The sequence below is a fragment of the Anopheles cruzii genome, chromosome 2 (assembly GCF_943734635.1).
Source record: "Anopheles cruzii chromosome 2, idAnoCruzAS_RS32_06, whole genome shotgun sequence".
NCBI classification, from domain to species: domain Eukaryota; kingdom Metazoa; phylum Arthropoda; class Insecta; order Diptera; family Culicidae; genus Anopheles; species Anopheles cruzii.
Genome location: NC_069144.1, coordinates 35,999,359 through 36,019,594, shown reverse-complemented (window position 1 = coordinate 36,019,594; position 20,236 = coordinate 35,999,359). Strand labels below are relative to the sequence as shown.

Below are 20,236 nucleotides of genomic sequence, written 5' to 3'. Positions count from 1 at the left end.
CCGCGATGAACCGATACGGAACCGATTTCGAATCGTGGCTCGAAATGTGCATCTCCAGGACGGGCAGTCGATCAATCGGTGACACTTCGATGCGCTCGTCTGGGTGGGAGGATGTATCGCTTGTCGGCCGGGGGAGTGACGCCACTTTGCGCCACTGACAAAAATTGCCCGGCAATCTACCGGCAATTCGGTGAGTCGGTCGGGCACCCAGAAGCTTGCCGCAGATTTGGCGTCGTGATTTATCTTTATGGACGTCGGCCGATTGACGGTCGGCTGAGTTTAATTTAGATAGTAGCGATGGCGCGCGTCGCCGCTTTCCAATTGTCATGGCCGAACGGAGTGATAATGTTGTAGTTTGTTGGGCAAGCTCTGGGGAAAGCTTGGGCTGGGCTACCTTTGAATTTCGAATCGTCACATTACTATGTTCAATATTATTACGTCTGCAAATTAATTCGTGCGGTTCGGGTAACATTTGTGACCTAACTACAACAGCGAAACGTATGACTACTTTAATGAAAGCAGTGTCCGTCGTTAGCTACTACTATCTTCCGTTTTTAGGTAGTTCGTCGATTCCGTGCCGATAGAACTTCTTATCTTTAGGAGCGATCCACTCAGATACTCTTTTTTCAATATTTTCATAAAAAGCCAACCGCTGTGCTGCCAAATCGTTACTCATGCAACGGATCAAATACTAGTCTGAAAAAGCAACATCTGGTAAATACAGCGGGGGGACATTTTCGGGATAGGTTTTGACCGGTTTTGCGATGTGGGGTCGAGCGTTGTCATTTTGAAAAATCAGTTTATCATGTCTTTTACCCCATTCTCGTCGTTTTATGGCCACAGCTTTGCTTCAAATGCATTAATTGTAGTCGATGGGGTTGTCCTTCAATAACTTTATTAGGTTCTGAAAGCTCATAGTGCACCACACCTTTCATATCCCATCATATGCACAGCATAACCGTTGCGCAATAAATATTTCGCTTTGGTTGCGGTGGACCTGGTTCATGCAGGCCTTTTTGGGTTTATGATTCTTGTAATAGCTCCCCTTTTTATCGCCAATGACGATTCGGTACAAGAACACCCTTTCTTTTCAGCAATTTTCAATTGGTGTTCCTTCTTTCAGTGTCTCTTTTTTTTCAATTCATGTGAAACCCATAAGACATTTTTCTAATCATTCCCACGGTACTTAGACGAAGGGAAACTGTCATGTGGTCAAAATCACTACTTTCTAACCGTGCAAACCACATCCGACACGTTCTGTCAGTAAGAGCAAATTTACCATGAACATCCATAAAAATATTAAGTTGGGGAAAAAGAAATCCACTATTTTCTCGGTTGATGACTTTAGTGATCGATATCTTGTGATGTATCGATCGTATAGTTTCAAGTAAAGGCTCATTTTAAAGCTGATACTTTCCACTTAAAAAAATGCTTTCACTGTTTATTGTTTGTTCGAATCGTTTGTGAGTTACAGGATGTTAACAATGAAAGTCACCATAAAGAAAATTCGGTACATTTTACAGTTTTTCTTTGAAAAAGGCGAAAATTCAAGCTAGCCCGCTGAAAATGTGCAAGGTGTTTATGGTCTCGATACTCTAACAGCTAGTTGGGATAAACTTTGGTTTCGTCGACTTGTTTCAGTTATTTTTGATGTTAAAGATGCACCTGGCCCAGGCAGACACGTCATCGAAAATGTCGATAAAATCACAGAGATAACGGAAGTTGATCGGCATGTTAGTAATCAGAGCATCGGTCAGGAGCTAAGATTAACTATCAAATAGTTTTAAGCTATTTGCGCAACGCTGGATCCACAAAGAAGCTCGATGTTTGGGTGCCACGATATTTACACCAAAAAACATTATGGCTCGAATGGCCATCTGCGCAATTTTGGCAAAACGGAATGAAATCGACCCATTTCTTAAACGGATGGGTACTGGGGATGAGGAATGGGATACATACGACAATACTGTGTGAAAATGATTGTGGTCTAAGCGTGGTGATGCAGCTTACAGGGTGGTCAAACCAGGACTTACGGCCAGTAAGGTTCTACTGGGTTTATGGTGGACTTGAGAGGAATCGTGTATTATGAGTTGCTTTTGTGTGGCCAAACACAAAATCTCTACTGTCAATAATTGCACCGTCCAATTGTGTTCCATCAGGGCAACGAAATGTCACACACGTCTTTAGTGGCGCGCCACGTCAGTCCGGGAGCTTAGTTGGGATGCTTTAATGCATCCACCGTATAGTCCGGACATTGCACCAAGCGATTGACACCTTTTTCGGGCATTACAAAGTTTCCTGAGTGATGTAAAACTGAGATCAAGAAAGAATTGTGAAAATGGATTGCTCGAGTTTTTCGCCAATAACGACTAAGCCTTTAACAAGAGAGTCATTATAAGCCTACCTTTGAAAAGACAACAAATTTTCCAACAAAACGGTACATATTTGATGAAAACCGGACCATCGGAAGTATCTTAAATAAAGTTTTGAATTTCACCCAAAAATAATGGATTTCTTTTTCTTTTCTTAGTAACACTTTTCATCATATTAAAGTAATCCCCGCAAAAACACTTAATAAGGAACACAATTCGATGCTTATGAAAGGAGTTGCTTATACTTTAACAAAAATAATCTATATTACGTAAGATGCGTAATGACAGTAGCTATCAAACACATATTTAATTTAAAAAAATTGGTGACATATTGTGACTAATGCAATCTATTGTGAAACCGCACGAATTAATTTGCAGACCTAATATTATATCTTTTCCGGTATTAAGACCATCTACATCATCCGCAACTGATCGTTTTTAAGCTCAAGACATACCCGAACGTGTAAACATCTTTTCTGAACAACGTCAACGTGGAAATAAATGCAAGCGATGTCGTTTGGGCCTTTTTATAATATTTTTTATTTACCTGATCTCTTAAGCTATGTTTATCACTATCGCTCACTATTCGAGAGCATCCATGTACACAGTTTCGGTGCTTTATTTTGCTTATGATGTTCACTTCCTGCTTCGACACTCTGGGCGGCTCGTAATGGCCCCGCCGCGGTTCAAGGCTTCCGCCTCGAGGGCGTACAGAACCCTCGAGCCCACGTCAACGGTAATGCTCCCACCCTTGGGCGCTTCTCTTCTTCGGTGGCTCCTCGCTGCCCTCACGGACAAGGATGTTTGCGTTTTCAATGCCACGGCAGCGGCCTGAACCGCGCTCGGTGCAGGGTGCCTGCAGCGGGCGATCGCATTCGGTGACGCAAGAACCGGTTAATCCGAAGCTGCTCGGCCGGCCCGAGAAACGTGATATCACGGCCAGCGGGCACGCACTCCGATCGTGCGTACTTCACTCTCGCCTGCAGCCCCCCAGGGGGACTGCCGGTTCTTCGTGCAGACTGGCGCACTCCGGCGTCCGAAGAATTCATATTTCGTAACAGTGCCAGTGTTTATGTTGCATGTCGTTTGCTTTCAAGTAGTCTTCTTTTCGTTTCATCGCGTCGCGGTTTTAAGCTTTTGGATTCGATTGGCCCGGGCGGCCGTCGCTCCGTTGTGGTTTGAAAGCAGTTTGAAGCATTTGGAAGTGGAAAAACAACGGCCAATCAATCCATCTTGTACGCTATTAGCTATACCCACATTTCTGCCCGTGGGCCGCGTTCGGTGTGGCAGATTTAATACAGCTCTACAGCTCAGATGCATTGGGGTCAGCCGTTTGACTTAGTTTGATACCTATTTCTCGGCACAGCCTTCCAGAAAAGTTTCTCTTCACAATCCTCCCTCTCCCTCTTTCTCTGTCTGTCACTCTGGCTCTATTTAGCTAGTCGGAAATAAAACAATAAAATAATATATCGCGTGTAAAGCCCCAAAAAAAATACAATACTAAGAAGCGTGAGCTGAGTGTGATCACAGTAGAAATTGGAGCTGCCGGAAAACGGTGGCAGCGGTCGGTGCAGCGCATAAAAGTGTCACTTTCGAATCTGTTCACGTACCCACCACTTGCCCCCCGCCATGCCGGACCCGGTCGCTTCACGCGTCGCGCAAGTCACGCGCAAGGCGGTACCGTATTGGACAGTCTGGGCCGTCTGGGCTTTATATCGCGAATTGCATCATTGAACGCACGAAACGCGCACGCGCCCCCGTGGAGCGATATTTGGGAAAGGACGCAATCGATCACCATCATCGTCATCATCGTCGTCATCGGCGGCGGCGTGGATTCGGTTAGGGAAAGACATAAAAATTGCAAAATAAAACTATTCACCCTGGCGCGGTTGTGGCGCCGTGGCGGTTACTACGATTGACGAAATCGGCGGCGCTCGCGAACGTGTAGGAGAAGAGCAAAAACGACATTCCACTGCTCAGCTGGCCATCCCGGAGAGGGCGGCCTTGACGATGATCATGCAGATGCGCTTCAGGCGTTGCGCCTCGTCCCGCTGCTCGAGCCGATCGCGTAGCGGCAGCGTCAGGAACCTAACAATCTGCACCAGATAGATGAAGAACACCAGCGTCACGAACTGTGAAAGGGAAAGCACACCACACCATCAGTCATCCGGAAGCACACTATCCCCGGCACACACACACACACACGGCACTCGTGACACTCACAAAACTTCTTCACCAGCAGATCGAATGGGACGGTGGAGTCCGTGGTCGCGCCACCCGAAAGGTCACCGGTTGGCAGCGACCCACTCAGCAGACCGTCGGACCCACCAACATCGAGCGTAACGTTGACGATCTCTGCGATCATGATCTGCGCACGAAACGGGCAAAAAAACGACATTTAATTTGTGTCACAAATGGCTCAGGCTCAGGCTCAGGCCAGGCGGCCTCACACACTCACTGAGCACAGTTGGCGGGTTGGGCACATCATCGTTGGCTGCTGACGCAAGTGAACGAATGCACCAAAAAGGCATGCACCGCGCTCCCACAACCGTACGCAATAGAACACAGCGATCTTCGCGACGGATCACGACGGAACACACGCACTCAACGGCCGAACAACGTACACTGGGCGATGGTGGTGCCTCCGAAAATACGCGACACCGCCATACCGCGGCAATTCGCTCGCCTCGTCCGAACGCACGATTCACTCACTCTCTCGCGTTCGATTCGACCTTGACGAAGGCAACCACCGTCCATTCTCTTCACTGCTACCCGATGATCGGCGCGAGGTGGGGATGAAAAGCGGGAAAATTCGCCACCAAACATCGGACGGCGAGGAGTTGACGATCGGCGCTCGGAGATGATCGTGGCACGCGGCGCAACCTTAGCACTAGATAAAGCACCGTTTTCAATAGGGTGAGGGTGAGCCATATATGATCCTTTATTTTTTGTTTTGGTTATTAAAAAAAACACGTGGCTTAATATTTTTCGATGCATGAACTTTTATTTGGAAGGTGCATTCTAGACAATATTTTTTTGAAAAACAATTTCGGTCAAATGTCCTCCACGACTGGCTTAACAGAAGCCCATTAGATCGACCTATTTTTGAGTACATTTTCGATTGTTTCTGGCTCTATCTCGGCTATAGCAATTCGATTTCGGGTCTAGAGGTGGTCAATGGTTGCAGGTTTGTTCGCGTAAATATTAAAATAACCACCGATGTGGAAATAAGCTTCAATGGAGTGAGATTTTCCAATATCGCACCGCTTGAGTTGAAGACGTACCAATTTGGAAATAGGTTTTTCATATTTTCCAACTTTCTGTATGTTTTCCATCAAAATTGTATGTTAATACATAAATGCCCTGAATGAACCTTTCAAATAAAAATCGAGCATCGAAAAATATTCAGCCGTTTGTTTTTTATAACCAAATAAAAAATAATATTTTGCTGACCCTTGTATATCCAGTGTTAAGTTGCAGTGTTTCGTGCGTCGTGCCTTCGCGATAAGTCGATCTCAGACCGAACTCACACACGCCGAACTGCACACCGATGTACTAATGGACGACTAAACCACCGAGCCCAACTACTCCGAGTGCGCCGAACTTGGACAAGTCGGCACATACCTAAGCCGTCCGGCCAAAGTACGCGATCGTTGCGACAGAACGCCAAGACGCCTCGTCGTCGTCGTCAGCAATAAGTTCCAACATTCTGCCCAACTGCGCTGCTGCGCTCGATCGTATCTATTTCAGGTTTTGGGACGGAGGTTTAGGATAGGGTTTTTTGCTACCCCTGCTAGCCGTTGGTGTTAAAATGCTGCGAATTGGAACGCGTTGCCATTTGGACGGGGATTTTATGACCGCGTACGTATGTGTGTCTGTGTGGGTGCTGCTGCAGATCAGGATGGCGAGCCGAACCCCAATCGAACGTGACCGAACACCAATGTTTTCGAAAGCTTCGTAGCGCTTTTCGACGCGTTTGGTTGCCATTTTGGGGATGCGCCATATCGATGCTCCTGGGGTCGATCTTCTACGACGACTGTGTGTGTGTGTGGACACTGCTGAACTGATTTATCCTCCCCCAAAATATGGTTAACAATGTTGTTTAACGTAAATTGAAACACGCAATCTATCGTTCACGATTAACCGATTGCTCATTAGCCTTTAGGACCCGTTCGTTTCGGTGTTGAATGATTTTCCAAATGCTCGCCTTTTAGGTCGAACATCATTAATTAGCCGGGCCGTGGAAGCCGACCTGAGCCGAAAAGATTTATTCGCCACCCCTAAACAATCTGCCACATTATGTCACATCGTGCCTTTTCTGTTACCGATCTTACTGCGGTACTGCCGCCTGGGTTGTGGTTCGTGGGGCCAACAAAACCGACCCGATTGCACAAGTGGAACGATTTGCAACGCCACTATCCGAACCGGACCCATCTCGGATGGGTCTCGAACCGTGGCCCTCAAATTAGGTGTGAATTGAATGCGCCAATAATGTAATGCCACACCCTGGAGCGGCGCTAGTGAGATGACGAACAGCTCGCCATGATTTGGCGCCCCCCGGTTTCGATTCCGCAGGCCTTTTATGCTTGATAAACTTTCGGTGAATAGGCGCAATACGTAGGCCCCCGCTAACCAACGCTCCACTATGTGTGGCTGTAAATGTGCTTTACATTTTTCGTCCCCAACAATTAGTCAAAGGCTGCGGCCGGAAACATTTACCGGTGCACGAGCCGAGCTTTCAAAATGTTAGGTTGGCGAAAAAGGAATCCGTTATTTTGTGCGAAATTCGAAACTGTATTGAAGATGTTTCCGATGTCTAATATGCACCGTTTTGCCATTTTAAAGGTAGCTTCAAAATGCCTCTTTCATAGAAAGTCTTCGTCCTTATTGGCGAAAAACACTAGAAATCGACTTCACAATCTTCTCGCGATCCCAATTTCTTATCACTCAGGAAGTTTTGCAACACAAGAAAAAGGTTGCAGGAGTTTCTAGCTGTCCGTTGCTGATGAATCACTAGCTTCAAACGGTTCAGTAGCTGACAGTAGAGATCTGGATTTTAGTGTTTGGCCACACGGAAGCAACTTATAATAAACTAGCAGGCCCGGCGAACTCTGTTTCGCCCCAGAGGCAATGGGCCCCCGGTGATAGGAGCAGTCGGTAACGCTCGTCCCTGTATCGCAGCTGGCCATGGGTTCGATTCCCGATTCCGGCGTTCCAGGGGGGTTGGCGCGGGACTAACAACCCGGCCCGTAAAAACGAACGTTTAGAAAGAGTATCAGAGATTAACATTGTCGCTGGTTGGTGCAGGCTAAAACCGTTCAACGGTCGTTGTCCAATAAGAAGAGAAGCACTTCATTTCGTCAGCTGATCTTGGAATTACTGGCAGTGTTTGGCGGAAATTTCAGGACAGTAAAATCATTGCCCCTCCAAAACATCTCGCAACATGCGCCAAACATCTCGATTATATACGTTATTCAGTTCACGATTTGGCGCTGGCATTCCTAATTGTTAGCTGGTATCTCCTTATTCACCTGAAGATCAGGATTGGTGGAATTGACACGAACCTTCACATTTTTTCCCAAACAAAACACGGTACGGTACAATTTCACTATTTTTAAGTAAATACTTACTGGGGAATGCTTCCCTACGATTAAAATTATTTCCCGAAAAAGCAAATGTTTAAAATGAAGTATTCAATATTATTTCCACGCACGTTAATTTTTTTGCGACGCGAAGGATGAAAGGAGATATGAGAAAGGAGATCCGCCTTTGTCGCTAAACAATTGCTCACAGTGGCGGATCGCGAGAATTAGTGGAGGCTCTCTCACTGGCTGACAATTTGCCAAACTATTCGGCGTTCGTGAGAGAGAGTGTAAGCATACGCAAGAGAGAGACAATTGCTTGCTGTTTCGCTCTCTGTCTATCGTTTGTTTGTCGATGCCGCCTCAGTGGAAGAGATCGCGACGACCTTATTTGTTGGAAGGGGGAAAGGGGGGTGGGGGAACGCTGCATTAGTGAGAAAGAGAAGCCAACAATTGTTTTCTGTTGCTCGCTCTGTCTGTCCCGTTGCAGTATATGAAAAAAAACACATTGTGCGTATTGTGGCTTCATTGTGACGCGATCGGATTATAAAAAGTATCCTATCTGGGGCCCTTGGATCTAAGCTACCTCCACACCAATTTTCAGCCAAATCGGTTCAGCCGTTCTTGAGTTATAAAGGGAATAACAATAACGCGGTACTCTTTTATATATATAGATTATTCTTTTCAAGTCCCACCAAATACACAGTAGAACCGTCCTGGCCGTTAGTGATCACGATCGTTTTCGCACAATATTGTCACAAGTGACTCATTTCTCTTTCGCGGTCACCATCCGCTTAAGAACTGGGTCGTTCGGCCAAAGCTCTGCAGATGGAAATTCGATTCAAATTGGTTTAAAACTATTTTATGTTTCGATTATTTCTGTGACTTTATCGACATTTTCGATGACGAGCCTATCTGTGCAAGCAAAAAAGCATAAAAACTAAATAAAACAGCATCATAAACTGTTGCAGGCAAACAGGTTCCCGCGAAGGAAGGGCTTGCATATTTTAGCTTGCCCGATCGCCTGAACAACAACAAGAGAGAATCTCCGCCCGAGCTGTTAATTGTCGAGGTCTCTGGCTCTCTGTTACCTTCCCGCTAGTTTCTTCTCGTAGTTCGGAAGGCTATGCAGCAGGAGGGGAGAGCTGAGCGTCTCCGTCGTCCAGAGTTGGACAGAGAACCCTTTGAGTACCAACTGTTTCTAACCTGGGAGCCGAGAAAGTGAAACAACAACGGCCAGAATCGACTAAAAGAAAAGGTGTGTTACATTTCGTTGTCCAGATGGAACGCAACAGGACAACGAAATGTAACACACGTCTTTAGTGGCTCACCAGAAAGTCCGGGACCTTGGTTGGGAAGTGTTAATGCATCCACCATATAGTTCGGACCTTGCACTAAGCGATTGATACCTTTTTCGCGCATTACAAAATTTCCTAAATGATGAAAAATTAAGATCAAAAACAAATTGTGAAAATGGATTGCTCGAGTTTTTCGCCAATAACGGCCAAAACTTCTTAGAGAGAGGCATTGTGAAGGTACTTTTACGGTGCATATTTGACAAACATCGGAAAATTAAAAGCATCTTAAATAATGTTTCGAAGTCCTCGCAAAAATAGTGGATTTCTTTTTAAACTACCTATTAAAAAAACAACATAACCACTATTCATAATTTCAGCATAAATCAGCATAATTTATCAAACAATAAACGTTGTTTGTCTCTTCCATTCTGTACGAGATATCGATCCCTACAGCCATCTAACGAAAAAAGAATTTCTTTTTCGCCAACCTAATATTTACTCTCATTTACCAACCGCCATAGCGCACGGAACGTTGCAACGGCGTCCGGCACGAATGCCATGCGAATCCCATGTCAACGGCGACAATTTCCATGCTCCGGACCGCTCCCTCTGACTCGATGACTAACGAATAGGCAAAGGTTAAGGGCTCGAAACGATCTCTGGGTGACGATCACGATCACCGTTTCGTCCAAGGCAAACAAGAACAGCAACAGCACACGGACACGGTGTGCGATCGGTTCGCGGCCCAAAATCAAATAAACAGGATTCCCTTTGTCAGGTTAGCGGCAATTCGACACCTCGCGGATCCCGAAGAACGGGGGAAGGAAAACTCTCGGTAGGCGGTTCAATCAACTTCTGCCCAGAAGCGGGCGTGCCATCGGGGAGGGGCCGGCAGTTTCTAGCTCATGCATATTCGGCTGTCCTCGAAACGAGTTTTGTATTTCGGTTCAAGTTAAGCTTCGGTTTTTTTCTCCCCCTGCCATTCGTTAGACCTTGATGTCATCTAGGCTTTGGCTTGGAACTGACCGCGGTGCCGTGCCGTGTATCGCATTCATCACCGCAGATGCGCGAAGATGGTGGTTTCCAAAATTTCCAATCTGCTGACCTCCACCATTGTCACAGAGCACAGGGCAGGGCTACCATTCGGCTGGCATTAGTTGAAAATTATGGGCTACGGAATTGATAATTGGAGTGAAATGACAGGCCACCGAAACGGCCACCTTATCGCACGGATCGAAGTGTGGCAGCGACCCTGGGCGGCGCCTGAGACGCCACCACGCACGCAAGCTGAGCACATTATGGTGCACCGTTATGTGCACAGTGTGCAGTGGCGCCTCGAGCACCCTTCCTTCGGGTGAGTGCTCTTGGATGGCCCACAGCCTCCACCAATTATAGTAACTAATTGACCACCCAACAGCCGCGCAGCCGTTACATTGCATCACACCCGGGTTTTGTGCCACGTGTCGAGGATGAGCCAGTTGATTCAGGTTAAGTGTCCTTTCGGGCGCAGGCTATTGCTACAAATCGGTTGCCAAACCAAACGCCCCACTTCAGAGAACGCGCGCGGCTGTTTACCGAGAGCCGCTTTCGCGCAGGGTCAATTGGGATCAAAACGCTCGGCTTGTGGGCTCCGCAGAGGGCAGTGAGCCCTCAAGGTTACACACTCCACCGCTAATGCTAACAGGTCAGCCCGTGGGCCCCCCACGGGTTGCCAAACGTGCCGTGAATTACTAACAGCAAGTCCGTTCGGCCCGGATTAGCATAGCTGATAGGGGCGACTGAATTCGCGATCGGCCTCCCCAATAAAAGCTTCACGAGGCTTCTGAACGGCCGTGTGGGTCGCAGTTATCCGGTCGCCGTTGTCCTTGGGTGCTTTTTTGGCCAACGGTTCTGGTCCACCCTAATGGCGCTAATCGGGAAATACGGTTCACTCGGCCGCCCGGTGGAAACACACGTTAGGCACGCACGAAGAAATGGATTCAATTCGAAATCCCCACCGCAGCAGTGTCCACACCGTGAAGAGCCGTGGCCCCATCCGTGAAGGATGCATCGGCGTGGGGCACTGAAGTGGCGTGGCGCGATGGTGAGCTTGATGTTTTTTTTTGTGTTTTGCCGTTGTGAATGTGAAGATAACCGGGCGTGATGCGCCCGTATAAAAAGCTGCATTGGGCGTTTGGCACGGATCAGTCGGCCACAGCTTTGCACGGTGACGGTGATTTGTGGGGTTTTTGTGATCGCGGCAGTGTGACAGGTTGTGACAGCCAGCCAAAGTGTGCCAGCCGGGTGTGCTGACCTACGATGAAACTGTTCCGAAGTGGCAGCAGTGCCTTGCTGTTCGTGCTGATCGTGGGCCTGGTGTGGAGCGAACAGCTCGAACAGGACGATGAGACGAACGATCTGGAAACGGCCGAATCGGCGTTCCTTGACCCGAAAACTGGTACGCCTCGTCGGTCGACCTGTGGAGCCACCTTAACACCCCACCCACTTCGGAACCCCCCCCTTTTCTCTTTCGTAGTCCTGCTAGCTGGTGTCGCTGGTCTGGCCGGAATCGGTGCCCTGGTGGTGAAGGGTGTCGGTCTCGGGAAGCTGTTCCTGCTGGCCAAGGCCGGCTCAAGCTTCGCGGGCGGTGGCTCCCACAGCTCCGAGGAATGGGACAGCTCGTCGCACACGTCGTCGTACCCGGCGTACAAGTCGTACCCGGGGAGCTACTCGTCGCCCGACAAGACCAAATCCGCGTCGTACTCGGGCACGGTGAAAGTGTCCGGATCGCTATCGCCGGTGAGTTCTCCAACCTCCACCCCAGCACCAACTACCTCCCAGTCACCACCCGCGTCCTCCCTTTCGCTATCATCCGCACCACCTTCACCAACACCATCATCATCAACATCACAGAGCTCTGCCAGCACTTCCGGGGCCACCACTGCCAAAGCGGGGGGCGGCCTCTCGCTCGACGACGGCGATGATCCACTGCCTGAAAAATGAGTTTCAAAATTTCAGGATCATTAACGGCGCCCAGGACCGCAGCACCGTAGTGGTAGTGGTAGAGAGTGGCATTAGTGTTTCCGTTAGACTTTTTTCCGGATTCGCGACACAGAAGAGACTGGTTGGCGAGGCCCGGGGACCCAGCGTGGCGTGTGGCAGTGCCGATTGTCAAAATTGTCATACATAGTTTTTTTTTTGCTTATTAGAAGAGCGCCGACCACTATTTATAAGACACCACCCACCAGCACCAATGTGATACTCACTCATCGAAATACACGCCCATGAACTAAGCCAGAAGCATTCCTTCGAACCGGTTGTCCGAAACACCAAAAAGTCGCCGAGCATATCCGATCCGATTGTTGCAATCCGACGCGCACGTCTAGGGGCCTAGTGAGCCTTTTTGAGGTGAAGGTTATGTTCGCACGTCGCACCAAGGGGGTTTGCGCGGAAAATTAACACCGGAAAGGCACACGTGCCCCTATTTATTAGTTGCGCCACTAAAACGCTGGTCGCAGTGGTCACGCTTCGATTTCTAGCTCCATTTCCTACCGCCGAACCTCCAGTGGACACATCGCAGGCGGCAAGAGATCATCGTTTTATTAGGTGGACCAACCATAAAACGTACGGTTGCTGCCATTATTTCCGCTGACACATGAAACCTTGGCGATTGCCGGTGTCGACACAAACGATATAAAATTAGATTGGTCATACTAGTGTTGCTCTCAAAATAGTGTTGCTTTTGGATAGGGGTCTAGTTTCTTGAAAGTCACAAACACGCCGAAGTTATGCTTTCCGGAAAGGGTGAACGTCAATTTTATTCATTCTAGCGTGACAAAGAACGTATTCTAAAAAGCAAATAAAACAATCTTGTGATTGGCACTTTGGATCGGTTTTTTGGATAGAATGACGAGTGTTCCACAATGAAAGAATCTTCCGTCTACTCTAGGAAGAGTAACAACTAACACACTGCTCGTACGGGTCATTTTTCAGTAATCGGGTGGCCTGCGAAAGGCGGCTCAGTAGTACCACCAGTCGTAGTAGTAGTAAGGTCTGTACCAACGGTAGCGCGGATAGTACGAATAGTAAACCCCCGGGTAGTACAACGGACGGTAGTAACGGTACGTGTACGACTCTGACTGCTGCATATCGTCGGAAGTTTGCAAACTTTCCCGGTCCGTTATGGGACGTGCCTCGCGTAGCACCTTCACTGCCGGCTCGGGTGGAGTACCGTAAATCGCCGGTATGGTCCGATCCTTCTCAGCTTCGTCCATCGCCACCGGTTGTTGGAGCGTCGTCTGAAGCAATGCGCCGAGAAGGTACACCAAAATAAACAAACGGCTCTGGGAAGGAGGGAAAATAAAGCAAATAACAGAGGTTCGGCGGAATCAATCGAGTTATACACACCATCATTGGAATCATCGTTCCGAAATCGAAATCGATCTTTTGCCGCACTCGTGAAGTGTTGCTATCTCGTCGAAGACGTTCAACCGAACGTGGACCACCAGCGACTGATCAAAAAGCATGCAAACATACAACACGTCTAACACAAACGATCAGTGTTTTACATACTGCAGTTGCGATAAAACAAGCAACAATAGCTATTGTTTCCTTTTCATTGTTTTTCCACCAGTGCAGTGCGCATCGTCGTGATGGAAACGAAGCGCCTCCATCGTTATGTGTCACCCTGTAGTTCGCGCTCCATCGTGTCGCCTAAAAGTATGCAGCACACTTAACACAGATTTCTATGCCCGCTTCGCATTTCGGTTCGGACTTACAAGATTCAGCATTAATTTGCATAAATTTTCTCATCCACGCGCCTACGGAACGGAACATCTGTCTCACTTTGTGCGATAGGAAAAGCCCATCAAAATTTTAATCGGTGCTGGATGGTGTATTTCATGTGTGAGGGGATCGGCTGCACGCTCGCAGGTGTGGTCCTAATCTAGGAGAAGGGCCTACAACTGACCTTGACCAACTCTGCAAACCAGGGCCGTAAGCCCTTGATCGCCAGTAAAACTAATCGCTTTAGCTCCCGAAGTGGCCAACCGGTGCCCATTATCGTCGTTTTATCATTTAAACTTTAAACTAAATTGCAACTGCGCCATCGGGCCTCTCGTTTGACGACAGCAGGGTTCGGCGCGCAGAATCTGTTTCCCATTTCCTGTGCTTCAGTCGCCATTTACAACGGACCGATCGAGAGCGCGCGTCCCACTTCCAAATTCGCCTTCATTCGATCGCATTTGCGTCACTAAACCTGTTTATCGTGGGCCCTACCGTTGGTATTTTAGTTATAGCAACTGAAAAGACCCCAAAACTTTATGATTACCGATCGCGCGCACTTATCCTACCTCGAAGGCCTGCCACGGCCTGCGAACCGCGAAATATATCTTCCCCCGCGGCCCAGCACGCGGTCCACCCAGTTCCCAAATCCTCTTTTTCCGTTCTTTTTCAGGAATGCAGCGCGCCGGGCGTTGAGATGTCGCTTTCCGATTCAGATTCGTGTGTCCGAGGAGCCTGATATTCGAAAATGTGGCCCATTGACGTCAATCGGCGAGTTTGTTTAGTTAATTATTGGAAGTTTTGGTCGGGAAGAAAGTCGCGGATCGAAGGTGGTGTCCCGGGCGTGTGGGAAGCTCGTTTTCTTTCTGCGCTGAAAAAAACCCCCGAAATTGGGACCGCTTGATGTGTCCGAAGCAGTCCAACCCAATATTGTTAATAAATACTAAAAACTAAATAAGAACGGGATAGCGATGGGAATTCCTCGGCTCATCTTTTTCCGGTGTTCGGCATTTGCGTAAGCGATGCGATCTATCCACAGAAATTATTGCAACAGAAGGCTTAAGCATTTCTCATGCTCAACTCGGGTATCTAAATAGGCAATTGGCGGCGTAGAATGAACAAAATGAAACCGTTCTAGGTAGCGAAATTGAAGATGTGTGCCGCAACACAAAACGATTGGTTCTGCCATATATTGAAAACAGCAGCACACAACTACGGGTTTTCTTTCGTATTTGTGTATGTATAACGTAAATATGTGTTAACAAATATCAACAAAAATACCAACACTTCAGTATCGAAAAGAAAGTATTATATTATTTTGCGTTTATACAAGTATTAGTATTGTTTGTAGTATTAGTGCTGTGACGCCTAGCGAGTTCTGGATAGTAGGGATAAGCAACCCGTCCGTGGAGAAATCTCAGCCAGTATTTTCACCAAATATATAACACCCAGTTAGTGCCTAAAATCTCTTTTCCTTCAACCTTTGCCAGCTCCTCAGGTCGATCAAAATGGCTGAAATGAAGCCGCAATGTTTCATGTTTATCGTTTACCATGTAACAAGAGATTACCATCGTGAGGTCATCTTTTATGATGCTATAGCTATTGGAAAGGTAACTTCCTTCGTCCACTGAAAAGTGAAAAAACGACCTATTACAAACACATAGTTCACAACACAAACACATAGTATTACAACAAGCGAGTATGTGAGGATAATCTAATATATGCTTCAATAACGTAAAAGAGCGTCCAACAAGTGTAAAAGTGTATATAGAACAGAAGTCGAATACAGTAGTGTAAGTGTGCAGCAGTGTTACAATAAGTCTGAAACGCAGCATCGGATACAGTATGGGGTGAAGTGTCTAACGTGATCAAAGTAAAATAGGTAAAATACTTATCTATGGTGCAAATCGCAATATTTGGTTTTCTCTGTTTAACATAGTCTTCAAGTAGCAAACAACATTATATTTTTGTCGCCATTTTATTGTGAAAATCATGTAAAAAGAATATTTGTTGAACACGTTTTGATGAAAAATTAAATGGCCGATGAACAATGCAAAAGGCTATGTTTCGGCCTGTCTTCGGGTATTTAATCGTGAATATGTTTGCACAACACACGTTGGCACGGTGATTTACCAATAGTGTCCGTAATGGCTATAGTAGTGCCGAGGATAATAATAGAAGTACCGAGGATAGTGATGATACCGTGGATAGTAACCCGGGTAGACGTGAATTATTCTACGATAACCGTAACCGAACGATTCTGCCCTATCCATGTCGTCCTGAGCCGTGCCACTGGCATCCTCATCAGCATTCAAATCGTTCTCGCCTGCCTGAAGACCGGCCACTTTTGGTTCACTGTTTTCAATCACCGACGAAGAAACCTCAGCGCTATCCGAGACTTGTTCAACCGCGTGCGGCATGGCTGCAACTGCAGCAATAACTGCGACCAAGCAGAGAATCTGAGCAGAGCAAAGATTTATTCGTGTGATTCTTCACGGATTCAAACGATCCACTTACCTTGAACATTGTGGCCAACAAATTCATACCAAAACCAAGACTGTTTAAAAGAGACTGTCCAGTAGTGATGTGCTAACCTTCCGAAGGACTTTAGTTCAGTGATGAGCTCATCTAACATGTCGTGCTTTTATAAGCCACATTTAAGTGTGCAGCATCCCTGCGGCAAGGATGACCCCTTCACGGCGATAATTATTTACCGACGTCAAAAATGAAGCTTTTACATCGTTTTTCTTGCAAAGCAAACCGATGTACGAGATCAAAATTCAACTTAATTGCGGTTTGCCACGCGGTTATTAGTTGCCTGCCGTTTCGTGTTCCGCTAAGGCCGAGTGATAAGGATTGCGTCAATGGGCTGATATGTCCTAGGTTCTGTGATGCAGCATTTAATGTGTGTGGTGTGGTGAGATGAAGATTGTGAACTTGACATTAGTTCAAAAGTTAGTTGTAGCGGAGAGTTTTGTTTAATAAAGCTTTCTGTAATTGGTGGTTGAGTCGTTTAGTGTAGAGTTTTTGGCACTTTTTCCGAAATTCTACCTCTTTCAAGTTGTAATGTATGTAGAATGACATTTTATAAATAGAAGCAAAAACTTAAATGTGGAAAAAGTAGTCTGAAAATACTTAACTAAAACTGTAAACGTTTCAACCGGCCAGCCAGTTATTTCGTTATGTATCTACAAACGAAAACGAAAAATCATCGGTAGTATTCATCTAATCGGAATGTGATATGTTTCCTGTGCTTTTCATATGATATTTAGATCCTGACAGTGATCGGCGAGATAGAGTTACTGAGTTCCAGTCAGCATGACAAATAAGTGTGTGCATCAAATACATATTTGATTTTCCGGAAATTCATCAGTCAAAATTATGGATGAAAGTTTCTTGAATGTGAGTAGTTATTATTGAACATACGTGTATATTTATCTTTCGGTTACGTTGTTACATTGTGTTTCTGTCCAGCTTGTGATTTGATTTGAAATTTGATTTGTGTATCGTTTCTAATAAGTTATCATTGACTGTAACCGTAAACGCCTTGATAAAAAATATCGAGATCGATTTCGGATTTAACAGAACACACGATCGAAAGTTTGATTGCCAATGATAGATTTTATTCAGTAAAGTGAACCCACCAACCAGTCTATATTAATACTTTTGGTGAAGATAGTGCTGAACTTCGATTGTTTACACGTTACACGTTTTACGTTACACAATATGTTTTTTTTTTTTTTCGAATATTCAATTTTTTATGTCGTTATCGTTAATACCTGTAATTTCCATTACGCTCGGCTGTTTTAAACGTGATTAAAAATAAACGTAAAACTTGACCTGTATATTTCTCTTGTTGTTGAAACACATTCCAAGAAAAGGTGAAACCCACTACCAATAATAGCTGCTGTAATACGGATAATAACGGTAGCTAGGGTAATAATGGTATCTCGGGTAACGGTAATAGTAACGACGATATCCATAACCGAATGTCTCCGACTTGTCCATATCGTCTTGACCCTCCACAGCACTGATGTCCTCGTTCTCATTGGTGTTTCCTGCAATTGGCTGAGGAGCTTCGCGCTTTGCGATCAGCTTTATGGGGTCCGGTTCCATCGGTTTCAAAGTTCCAAAGGAAGCCGTTTGGTGACCGTTGGGCATTCCAGCCACGAATGCGACGACGGCAAGTAGACACAGTAACTGCGGAACCATACAATTTTAGTTCTTTTTCATTAACACATCACATTTTACACTTGTACCTTAAACATGTTGAACTTTTCTCGAAACGAAAACTTTTGACGTGAAACGCAATAAATCTTTTTACGAGATACGAGATATATCTTCCCAATGCACGTACCAGATTTCGACTGATCGTCAGCTGCACGTCGCACTACCTCCTTATATAGAACATGCGAAAATGGCCACTGTTGCCAAAGCAAATGTAGTATAGGACTCCCGAAATCCATTGACGTCACATGTTCGTCCAATTAGACAGAATGTATCATAGTGATCATTTCGTCTTGTGTATAATGTTTTAGGCAATTGCCATTCCTTTTATGTAAATAACGTCGTGAGTTTGTAGTATTCATATGTTGGAAAACCAAATACATAGAACTGCAACTTAACTAAGAACATTATAAAAAATTATAAGAATTTTCTTTAAGAAGTGGACATGCCATGTTCGTTTGTCAAACGATTAGAGAATACCCTTGGATCGGCCATTCTGGCCCCTCTCGCTGATTTTGTTATTGTTGTAATTATCTATAGATAAAACCGTCCTTCTCAAACCTATGCAGGGGTAAGAGGTGGGACTTATCATCATCAACACCACGACCACAAGGGCGAACAAACAAAGAACCTTCGAAAATACTAAAAGCTAGAGTTGTTTGTTATTTGACATACATTTGGCGCCAAAAGTAGCGCACATCAGCATTTTAAACTGTTGGAAAATACGAGATCGGGGCTCCAGAATTTCCGAGCGATTATTCATTCGTTTTGGAATTTGACTGCCACGCATGAGTTTTCAATTCACACCTTGGTTGCCATTGCTAGAGGATTTTCAAGGTTGCAGTACAGAGATGCGCACTCTATGCTTAACGACATGCTTAAAGTTTGCACATCTCAGGTTCGACAAAAACAGAAAACACGAGCACACATCTGAGCCAAAATATAGCTTTTATTTAATATTTAATCGAAACGTTCTAATACAAAAAATTTATAATCTAAACCTTAAAAATCTTTAGAAAAGTAAACCATCATTAATTTAGGTACAGTTAGTTTCTAGGTACAAACCGAAGGATTAGGTAGGGTAGGTTTCTAGGTAGGTTAGTTAGGCACAAATTAATTGTTTAGCAGAATTTTTTGTTTAGGTTTAGGTCCAACAACGGTTTTGAGTACTTTACATTGATCACTTATCGCAATCAATCTACATCATCGTATAGAAACGGTCTATCGTATGTTCTTAGATTCCATTTTTTTACTGTTATCGTATCCTTCAACGATGAAATGTTTATGTGTAAATAGAATCAATTAAACCTGAAAAATTCACAAGAACTTTTGAATATCTAAAACCTCGTTTGTTTTTATAGAAATACTTTTAAAGAAAATTTCAGCAAACCGTATTTATACAAGACAATATCTTCGGATTGTAACTACGACCTGCTCGGTAAGAGAAAAAACAACGCTTTAAAGCATAAACTTCCAGCTAACATTTTCTTTCCATATTGTCCATTAAAATATAAAGGTATGTTTGTTATTTTTTATGTTTGATCTTTATTCGTTTTAATAGTAATAACCTCCATGGCCATAACCTCCGTATCCGTATCCGGCATATCCGTAAGGATAACCATGGCCGTATTGATGATATCCCGGATAAATCCTGGGATACACATGGATCACTTTGTGATAGCCATGGCCGAACGTTTCTGCCCTTTCCAGGTCATCCTTCTCCTCCACAGCTGACTCCATGGCTTCGGCGGGCTCTAATGCTTCGCGTTTAACAATCCGTTCCATCGGTCGAGGAATCGCTGGGTTGGATGGCCTCGGATCGACGACTCCTGCAGCAACCACGACCACAATGGCGAACAAACAGAGGATCTATTGTATGATAATATGGTAGATTAGTAAAACAATTTACGACTAAACCTTCACTTTTTACACAATACACTTTTTACAATTACCTTAAACATTTTGTTAAAGTTTACGTTTTGTTTTGATTTGCTAA

At 45.5% G+C, this 20,236-nt stretch overlaps 4 protein-coding genes across 4 annotated transcripts; 1 reads left to right on the top strand and 3 right to left on the bottom strand.

Moving 5' to 3' along the window:
• Positions 1-11,550: 11,550 nt before the first annotated feature.
• LOC128278971 (putative protein TPRXL) lies at positions 11,551-12,234 on the top strand. Its single transcript, XM_053017694.1, has 2 exons — positions 11,551-11,689; positions 11,768-12,234. The coding sequence occupies exons 1-2, from the start codon at positions 11,551-11,553 to the stop codon at positions 12,232-12,234; spliced, it is 606 nt and encodes a 201-aa protein (XP_052873654.1).
• A 793-nt stretch (positions 12,235-13,027) lies between these two features.
• Positions 13,028-13,741, bottom strand: LOC128268138 (uncharacterized). Its single transcript, XM_053005160.1, has 2 exons — positions 13,639-13,741; positions 13,028-13,574 (listed from the first exon to the last, which is right to left on the bottom strand). Exons 1-2 carry the CDS (start codon positions 13,651-13,653, stop codon positions 13,251-13,253), a joined length of 339 nt encoding a protein of 112 aa, XP_052861120.1. The 5' UTR covers positions 13,654-13,741; the 3' UTR covers positions 13,028-13,250.
• Positions 13,742-17,904: 4,163 nt separating this feature from the next.
• On the bottom strand, positions 17,905-18,281 carry LOC128268468 (uncharacterized). Its single transcript, XM_053005575.1, has 2 exons — positions 18,273-18,281; positions 17,905-18,213 (listed from the first exon to the last, which is right to left on the bottom strand). Exons 1-2 carry the CDS (start codon positions 18,279-18,281, stop codon positions 17,905-17,907), a joined length of 318 nt encoding a protein of 105 aa, XP_052861535.1.
• Positions 18,282-19,794: 1,513 nt separating this feature from the next.
• On the bottom strand, positions 19,795-20,201 carry LOC128268344 (uncharacterized). Its single transcript, XM_053005401.1, has 2 exons — positions 20,193-20,201; positions 19,795-20,109 (listed from the first exon to the last, which is right to left on the bottom strand). The coding sequence occupies exons 1-2, from the start codon at positions 20,199-20,201 to the stop codon at positions 19,795-19,797; spliced, it is 324 nt and encodes a 107-aa protein (XP_052861361.1).
• Between the last annotated feature and the right edge of the window lie 35 nt (positions 20,202-20,236).